Source organism: Centruroides sculpturatus, unplaced genomic scaffold (assembly GCF_000671375.1).
Source record: "Centruroides sculpturatus isolate CEXI.00-Female unplaced genomic scaffold, Cexi_2.0 scaffold117, whole genome shotgun sequence".
NCBI classification, from domain to species: Eukaryota; Metazoa; Arthropoda; class Arachnida; order Scorpiones; family Buthidae; genus Centruroides; species Centruroides sculpturatus.
In genome coordinates, this window is record NW_019384308.1 from 692,551 (window position 1) to 702,890 (window position 10,340).

The 10,340-nt window shown below is 35.3% G+C and overlaps 1 protein-coding gene across 1 annotated transcript; it reads right to left on the reverse strand.

Annotated features, from left to right (window-relative positions):
* Window positions 1-422: 422 nt before the first annotated feature.
* On the reverse strand, window positions 423-2,966 carry LOC111620019. The gene is made up of 2 exons (XM_023361861.1): window positions 2,282-2,966; window positions 423-2,194 (listed from the first exon to the last, which is right to left on the reverse strand). The coding sequence occupies exon 2, from the start codon at window positions 2,185-2,187 to the stop codon at window positions 445-447; it is 1,743 nt and encodes a 580-aa protein (XP_023217629.1). The 5' UTR covers window positions 2,188-2,194; window positions 2,282-2,966; the 3' UTR covers window positions 423-444.
* Between the last annotated feature and the right edge of the window lie 7,374 nt (window positions 2,967-10,340).

Genomic DNA, 10,340 nt, shown 5'->3' on the forward strand with positions numbered 1-10,340 from the left:
TGTATTCTAGAAATTTAAGGATTAGTTATAGAATACAGAATCAAAATTTCTGGTGCTTGGCATTGGATGATTAAAAAAAGAATGAAAAAATTGACTACCAGAAAATACTTCCATTTAAAGCAGCATTATGCATACCTCATATGGTTTTTCATCTATATATTTTATAAAAAAGAATGTTAATAGAATTAAATAATGGGCGTTGTTCTTATAAAAATATTTTTGACTTGCCTCTGAAATGGCTCCAAAACCACTGTTTGCTATTTTTGTGTATTGGAATGATTATGAATAATATAACAGTACATGTTCTTCAAAAACATTTATTTTAAATCGATGTTACTCAAATTTTTTCAACAGTAATCACTGAGTTAGTAGAAATTGGCCCCACAAATAAACACAATGTCTTCAATTTCCCAAAATCTACATTAAGTTAAGCTATGACAAATGTTACATGTCTAAAAGTGCTCTGAGTTTCTTTATTTCTTCTTCGAAGTCCATCTCGCAACTACTTTCCCTTGAAAACCCAAAGTCTATGAAGTAGGGTTGCTTGGTGGTCCTGTGTAACAAAATATTCTGCTCCCTGATATCGCCATGCAAAACTCCGGCCGCGTGGATCTCGCCCAACGCCCAAACGATCGTTTCCTTTTCCTCATACGACAGGTCACACTTCCAGAGAGGATATGCATCGAGTTCGTCTAAGAGCAGGGTGTATTCGCAACCATGTAAATAGCCACTGTAATGAAACTTTGGAACAACTTTACCTTGCAGGCCTCTCAACTTTTTGTAGATTTTAACTTCGTTCTGCAGTTCACAGAGGATGTCGTATTCCTCATCACTCCTTTCCTCATCAAGCCCAGAAATGCTTTTTGCTGCATACAGATGACCCTGACGATCAGAAAGACTCAAAACACATCCAGATCTTCCACTTCCTATTACACGTCCATTGAAATACAACGTACGTTTTACTCTCTCTGTGTTGTCTTCCCTGCATCCTTTCCTTGTGCCACTCCCTTCTTTTTGACCATGTCTATTCTTATCTTCCTGCTTCATTGGTCCATTATCTGGTGTACAATTTCCTCTTTCCTCTTTGGCATCTCCAGTTCCAATTTCAAATGACAAGTGAACAGGGATGTTCGTGATCTCTTTCCTTTCAGAGTTCATTGCGAAGTGAACAAATTGAGTCACCTTTTTAATGATGTCTTGGTCATACCTCACACAATTTGAAACTTGTAATGTATGTTCCTTGGTCAGACAGTCACATTTACAAATGACAAAATAGGTATGGCAGTACGATGTCAGGATGCCGAAAACTTGTTTCATCCTCATCGCATTTAGGTAGGCATAGAGTTGCTTTATCCCCATTCGGAAGTTGTACATGCCATCAGTTTCTCCCCTCTTCTTGTGATTTTTGGCTTTAAGTAACAAGTACTCATATTCTGTCTTGCTGTTTCCTTTCTGCCTGGCCTCCTCCTTCAAATGATCGTAACTTTCGTCGCCATTTTTACTCTTCCGCTTTACAAAGCCAACACGTTCCATCCAAGCATCAAGGTCGTTGTCTTTGTCTGTCTTCTTGAACCAGTCTTCATTTAGTATATCAGGTAAACTATCAATGTCTACTGCCACTGGCTCACATAATGCATCTCTTATCCCCTGATCTGTTACATTGATGGTTTTTAACGCAGTAAACTGCATCCACTTCTTCATCTCGACTGCGACATAGTATTCATTTTCATTTTCACAATTAAACAGAACATAATCAGCATTAAATTTTCCTTCAGAAAACAGCTGCAGCTGGGTTTTAATACCGAAACTGTACTTGAAGAGCTTTTGTAAAGGGAATAAGACATTCCCAGCAAAAGCTGAACCTGAATCTGCCTCATCAGAGAAATGTGGCATTGCATAAGGCGGATAGGCTATCTTGTTGAGTGGGATGTTCATGTCGTTGGAGAACAAGTCTTCCAAATTCAAAAACTCCACATTGGCTGCTGGAACCAAATTAAAGTTTTTGTTTTTCATTGTTTTTGAAGAACTAAATTTATTCTGATTCGATAGATTAGAAAGTGACACACTACTAATTGGTAGCTTAAGTTTGTGCAGCTCTTCATACTCGTATATGCCCTCTTCTACAGTGATGTTCAAATAAAATGTCTTTTTATAATTGGAGTTGGCATTGACCACAGCTGCGGCCATTTTCTTTCTGAAAAATTAAGTAAATATTAAAGAAAACTGAAGACCATTCTACACTATTTCATGAAACAGGGCAGAATCTTAAAAACAAAAATACCTGAAATGGAGCCCTGAGAGATCTTATGCAAGGGTTTCAACGTTGGATGATTTGTTGTAGTATCCACTCAGTAGGCTACGCAAGGAGAAATTAAATTTGATTTCCAAAGACAAATGAAGTCCCTGTCCAGGATTGTTTTGATGTAACCTAAAGAGAAACAAAAAAATTATTATTTATAGAAAGCTTTCTGCTTTCATAACAAAAAAACTAACTTCCATAATTTCTTTGTAAATCAAAAAAACTATCAATGCACAGGCAAGTAATTAATGGCAATATAGCTAAATTTATTAGATTGTTATAATGAGCATATTAAATAAAATAACAATAGTAGCAATGCATAAAGTAACATTGTCATATTAAACCAGTTATATCTTCTTTTTAATCACATGTTTATCATCAATTGATGCAGGTGGCATTGATGGCTGTAATGCCATTTTTAAGCTTATATATAAAATTCTAAAAAGGGGACTAATTTTAGAGAAATTTAAAAATTTCTTCTTTAGTGTAACTATGAATTTCTTTGGAAAAATTTGATTTAAATTCACCATGGAATTTAATATCTTCGATTGATTTATTCATGTATTTTGATAATGGTCTGTTATCTTTTGTTCCTACAACTAAAGCAGTAAACATTTCATTTATTTTATCTATAGTTCTTGGATCAAAGGTTTTCAAAATTTCAGGAGCTGCCTCAATTTGTTTTACCTTTTCTGGATAAGTTAGTCCTCCTTTTTATGTCTGTAGTGCTGAAGCACTTTGTATATTTTATGTCGGGTTTTTATATTGTATATTATGTGCGTCATGTCGGGTTTTGTATTGTAAAACTGTTTCATTTCGTGGTGCCGGTTTTTGTACGAGTGTGGCCTATCGTGCTCGTTGATTGGTCAGTGACCATAGGTGTCGCACATCACATCTAATGGTGCTGTGTATAAATAGGGAAACTTGAGCGCTCCCGAGCGTTAAGTGAGGAGGCTGCTTTTATTAGTGCTCTGTCTTTAAACTGCGATTTTGGATTAACCACTAATCGGACAAAAGAAAGTGACACACTGTTTGAAAGTGGATTGAAAGAGGGTTCATACGACATATTAATTATTATGATAGGTTAATTAGGGGGAGTTAGGGAAAATTTAATTTTAGAAACTTCGGAAGTCTAGCGATTGGGGGATAAGACAGGAGGGGGCAGAAACGGGGGTTTTATTTAGCTACGTAATATTTATTATTGGTGTAAATTTGGGGTTAATAGGTCTACAATTAACGTAATTACAGGCGTTTAATCTTTTATAATTACTTACAATTAAAAAAGGAAAAAAGGGGGAAAAGAAAAAAAAATTAAAAACTAATGGTTTTTTAATGAACTTTTCAACTGTCGCTAGCTCGTAACGGCTTTCTTAACCGTCGTTTTTTTTTTAAATAAATTTGAATTATTTAATTTAGATAATTTATTACATTAATTTAAATTTTGGATTTCAACTATTTTCATTGTTTTTCTTGATTTGAACTTGGTTGGATTTTATTAGGATAGTTAATTTTCTATTAATTTAGTATAGTACAATTGTGTTATTTTGTTTATTCATTACATTGGCATTATGGATGATAAGGATCTACACAGGAAAGGGCTGAAGTGGACTCAGATAGAGATAGGGATGGGAGATTAGGTAATGACCTGAATGAAAAAGAAATATTACAAAACGCCAGTACTTATATAAAAAGAATTTTAGACTTGCTCCCAGAGCCTTATAAAAGGAACATCCGTACTGAAGAAAGGAAAGAGTTAAAGGAAAAAGGCGCACAACTATTTGCTGCCGTACATCAAATGTACGGCATATTAAAAGAAATGAGATCGAAAAATGAGACTTCACAGAATAAAACAAATGCCAATCGCTTCACAACCAACATATGCACAAATTGTCAAATCGACAAACAATTCCAGTAATACGACTAAAATTATATCAAAATCACTGACGTCGAAGCTCAACAATGAAGGAACAGGGGACAGCTACGCTGTCCTAGTATATCCTAAGAAAGGGGAAAATGGAACACATGTAGATAAAGGATGTGGTGACAGAAGTCAACCCAGCAGATATTGGGGTCAAAATCAAAGGAGTAAGGAAAATTACAAATGAAGGTGCCTGCTTCAGAGTGGGAAACAGTAAAGATGGAGAAAAGTTATTAAAAGCAATAGAAACTCTCCCCTCAACCAAAGAAAAGATAAAATGTCATGTCACAGAGGGTAGGAAACCAAGGTTAATTCTTGTCAATTTCCCTGACTCTGTTGATAATAAAAACTTACTTGAGACAATGTATAATCAAAAGGATATTCTGGAACAAATGAACAAAGACGAATTTATAGAGAAATGTAGGATTAGTACAACCATTTTCAAAGGAAATATAAAAGAAAATTGCCGACATGTGGTGCTTTCTGTCGCATCAAACATCAGAAATATACTAATTCAACATAGATATATATATCATTAGACAGAATTAGACAACCCAACAAATAGGGCATAACACCTTGCAGGGCTTATCACACCAAGGAACACCTAGAAATTCTGAAGATACAAGAAGACATCAGAATTAATAACAACATGGGACTGAAGCTACATGAAAGGTAAATTGACATTGTTTTCACTTAACCTTGAAACAGATGCTGAACAGATGTAGGAGTATAGGCACATCACCTTGTAAAATGCAGATGGTCAGTGCAGTTGACTTCACAATGGCTTATAGATCTGATGTATTTTTTTGTGTTAAAATCTGGAGACCAATTGGTTTAATAAGATGTAACAGTCTACCAGAATTTGGAAAATGTAGGAGAAACTAAGACATTTACTGGTGGAGTTAATATGTTATACCACATTGTCATTGTATTCTGATTTATACTTGATAATTTAGTTTAGTGTATGTGTTACATTGAGATATTGTAAATGCAGTGTACTGCATACATTGGTTATCCCGTTGTATTGACAGGTTATTGGTATTGTATTTGTTACGTTGTTGCCATGTGTTTGTAAGCTGATGAGGGGGTCCTTGTACCCAAAATGCATACTTTGATGTGTGATTATTAAAAACCAACCTTTTTTTTTTATAAAAGTTCTGGTCGTCCTTTCAGTCGGCCTTGGTGTGATAAGCCCTGCAAAATGTTATACCCTATTTGTTGGGTTATCTAATTCTGTCTAATTTACAGTCGCAAGCAAAAAGCATTGTTTATTATTATAGATATATATTGCTTTCATGGGCGAACGTCAAACTAGATGATTACGTACCTGTAATCAGATGTTTCCAGTGTACAGGCTTCAATCATATGGCAAAAGATTGTAGAGAAAAGATATATTGTAGTCACTGCACTAAAAATCATAGATGTAACGAATGTAATGATAAACAGAATACACCCTGCTGCATAAATTGCATAAAACATAATAGAGACCAGCCAGCGACAAAAAAGGTTCAACTAATCACAACGCATACGACAAAACTTGCCCAATACTTCAAAAACTGAGAGCACAGAGAATAAAACAGACTGATTATGGCATCTAAGGGATTCTGCAAACAAACAAGTACATCTTTACAAAACAGTAGTTCTGGGACACTATTTTAAGGAACAAAACATTAAGGTGCTGCAAATCAATGCAGAAAGATGCAAAGTAGCTTCATCTCTTCTAATAAATACAGTGACTGAAAAGAAAATAGACATTGTGGTTCTTCAAGAGCCATACACATTGGATGGAGGAATTGTCCATTTCGGCAATTGGAAGGTTTTCCCTCCTAAAGGACTATACAATAAACCTAAAACAGGGATCCTCTCCCCTCACAGTGATCTAAACATGGATTTTTGCCCAGTCCTAAGCAAAGAGAATATAACTACAGTACAGATTTCCACCGATAATACTTCTTTATACATTACTTCTATATATTGTTCGCCGGATGACGACATTCTAGAACTTATTACAAACCTGGACATCATTAACAAGCAAATAAACAATTCACCATGGATCTTAGCAGGGGATTATAACGCTAAGTCTCCAACACAGTTCAGCCCAGTGGAGGACATTCGGGGCAGGAATCCAATAGACTTTATGGCAAGCAATAATACGGTCTCTTGTAACACTAGTAACTTACCAACTTTTTTCTCCAATAGGGGAGAAAGTTGGGTGGACGTATGTGTAGCCAATCAAAATGCGATCAAACACACGGAAAAATGTGATACCATGGATGACATCACTGCAAGTGACCAGATACATCATATGGAACCTTACAAATACTCCTGCACAACATACTGATATCATCATCAAGAAACATACAGAATGGAATACTTTTAAAAACTACTTCAGCAACCTATGGGCCACACAGCAAATAAATAACATAACAGATATTGACATCTTAGCTGAACATCTCAACAGTTATATCATACAAGCTTATAGTCATTCTACGACTTACACGCAAGTTAAAACTAAAAACGCACACTGGTGGAACAAATGAGCTCTTCATTTTAAGACAGAAAACACGTAAATTACAAAAAGATATCGTTCAGAAACAGATCTGGAGAGAAAGAATGAAAGAAAGAAAAAATTAATATCTTAGATGTTTTAACGACTACAAAACAAAAGTAAATAAAGCTCTGAGTCAGGCGTGGCAACAATTTTGTACTCAAAGCATTAAACAAAATGTATGGAGTGAGCCATACTATGTGGTATGTAGGAAAAAGACAAGTGAAATCCCAGCAAACATTTTGATAACAGACAAAACATACACAAATGGATATGCAGATACTGTCAACTACTTAATGGACACACACTTTCCCAGCAACAGAGAGGAAGAAGATAACAACACACAAGAAAGGATTAGATTGAATACCTACAGTCCTCCGGAAATGGAAAATGACAGACCATTTACATTTGTGGAAATTAAAAGAGCCATAACTTTGATTAACAAAAAAAAAAGCGCCTGGACCGGATGCAATTACACCGGAAATGCTAAAGCATGCATTTTGTGTGGTTCCAATGGCATTCTCATACACGTATAACAAATGTCTTGAAACAGGGATTTTTCCAAGAATATGGAAACAGGCAGATATTAAATTTATCCCAAAACCAGGTTTGAATGGAGACTTTAAAACTAAGGATTACAGACCAATAAGTCTATTGTCGGTACCAGGTAAGGTACTTGATGGTTTGATAATAGAGTAAATTTCCACCTATACAACAATAACTGGATGAGTGAAAATCAATATGGATTTACTAAAGGACGTTCAACTTATCACGCGATATATAAGCTCATTAACTTTGTCAAAAATGCTTGGAATCGACAAGAACATGCCCTAATTGTGGCCATCAACTATAAGAATGCGTTTAATACACGTTGGTGGCCAGCACTCTTGTCAGCTAAAACAGGCCAGATGCCCTAAAAATCTTTTTGCAATCCTTAATAGCACCTTTCAGAAAGAACTGCTGGGGTCTACCACCATAGAGGCAACATTATCTGCCCCATAAATAAAGGATGCCCGCAGGGGTTGAGATCGGGCCCAGAATTGTGGAATATTGTATGTAATGATCTGCTCAAAATGAACAATAATAATAATAAAGAAAACTGGCTGATACAAAGCTATTATGATACGGTCCTAACAATGTCACATAAAAACGGTGAAAGGTTGCAGGAGAAGGCCAATGGGATACTTAGTAAAATATATGAATGGGGAACACTGAATAAACTTGAAATAAATTACGACAAATGTTAAAGTATGGTACTTACAAAGGGAAAACAACTGCAAAAAGCTTTTAAAATACACATAAATGGAGAAAGAATAAAAAATGTCAATGAAATTAAATATTTGGGATTAATAATTGATAGAAGTCTCAATTGGACTAAACATAGTATATGGCAGGAAAAGTTCGCAAAATAATGAATAACATGCTCAGCATTGCCCATAAAGAATGGGGCCTAAATCAAAAGGCTATTGAAACGTTAAACAAAGTCTGCATAGAACCGGCTATCCTGTACGGTGCACCTTTCTGGGGTGAGAAAGTTGATAAGATCAACATCAAATGCAAATTAAACTCGATACAAAGACCTTTGCTTATTAGACTATGTAGAGCATACCGGACGACATCAAACGCTGCACTACAGGTACTTGCAGGATGTGCTCCACTACACTTGAAAGCCAAGAAATTTACATGGACATGGACACTTAAAAATATACTCATTACTGACAACGGCAACAATAATCTAAAGTAGTATGCAGAGATAGGAATTCTCCCTAACCTAGACTACACTTTTCTCAAAAACTTTGTGCAGGAAGGCATAATAAAGAAGACTAATACCTATACTCATCCAGCAAGTAATAACAAAGTAGAGATAACAGATGTTAATGTGGAGCCGATTCCTAAACTTCTCATATTTACGGACGGCTCTAAAAATAATAATAATAATAATAATGTAGGAGCAGCACTCATCTGTTTTATACGTGGCAAAGTACAGTACAGACACGAAGCTGGTTTTGAACTGGTTAGCTACAATGCGTGTTTGAAAATTGTGTGTTTATCCAAGAGGTAAACTTTAGAAAATGTGTTTTGAACAATAACATTTGTGAAACATTGCGATAGTGTATGGATTACAAAAATTTAGTACATTAATTCTGCATCAGTTTCAAAGGAACAGCATCTTCAACATTGAAAAGAAGAACAGCAGAGTTCAATAGAAATAACTTGCATCAGACTGCTCCAGGTTATCATTGACAATTCAAGTAGTGATGACATGCAGAAACGATGTGTTCTTCTCTTGGTGATTTAGTCAACTAATTTAGTTAACATGGTGCCAGAAGCTGAAATATATCCCATCTATCAAGCCATCTCCTATATCTACACTCTTAAAAATTACAGAGAACATTTGAGAATATGCACCGATAGCCAAATGGCATTACGCAGGGTAAATAGTGAAAATTCAAAATGCTACATGACAAATCTTATTCGAGACAAATTAACTAATTTGCACAGCTTTAAGGTGAGTTTCGCTTGGGTGAAAGGACATTGTGGAATCCAAGGAAATGAGGCAGCTGATAGACTGGCGAAGCAATTTGCCAATAGTGAACATAACATCATATATACTGAACTCACGGAAAAAAATATAAAAAACTTGCTTCAAGAAACCATCATCCAATTATGGCAAATGGAATGGGAGAAAGGAGACCACGGGGTGAGTAACATATGGTTTCATACCAAACATTCAACATTGTCTCAAAATGAAGCATCTGAATATTAACAACATAATGTCACAGACTTTAACAGGTTATGGAAATCTCAAACAGTACCTGCATAGATTTGGATTGAGAGACAAAGAACTTTGTTACTGTGATGGTACATCTCCTCAAGACATTAATCATCTCATATTCAGCTGCAACCTTTGACAGGGAATGTAGCTCTCTCATTCAAAATACTATTCAACATGGCCTTAATTGGCCATGTCAGCCACATAATTTTGTGAACAATGTAGTTCATGATACAGATCACTAAACATTTTATCACCAGAACCAAAGCACTAGAGACTAACTTCAGAAGAACACAATTGTGCATTAGCATCATTGCCAGAAGAATGCGTGTTTGAAAATTGTGTGTTTATCCAAGAGGTAAACTTTAGAAAATGTGTTTTGAACAATAACATTTGTGAAACATTGCGATAGTGTATGGATTACAAAAATTTAGTACAGTCATACCCCGGACTTACGCGATAGGTGGGACCGAGCGGTAACCGCGTAAGTCGAATTCGCGTAAGTCGGGGTATAATTTCGCATATAAATACATACAAATAATTTTTAATTGGGGCCGGAGACTAAAGAAAACAATAATTTAGAAAAAAATGTTTAATAAAATCTTAGATAATACATATGTATAACAAATTAGGCCTATATTATTTTACAATTTTTCACATTTACTTGATTATTACGCCATAATTTTAACATTGTTTCCATCTCAGCGATAATACTGTGACGTTTACGAATGATGCTTGAATTTAAAGATTGAGCATTTTTCACAGCTTCGAGAATTTTTTCTTTGCCTTTTATAATTGTTCT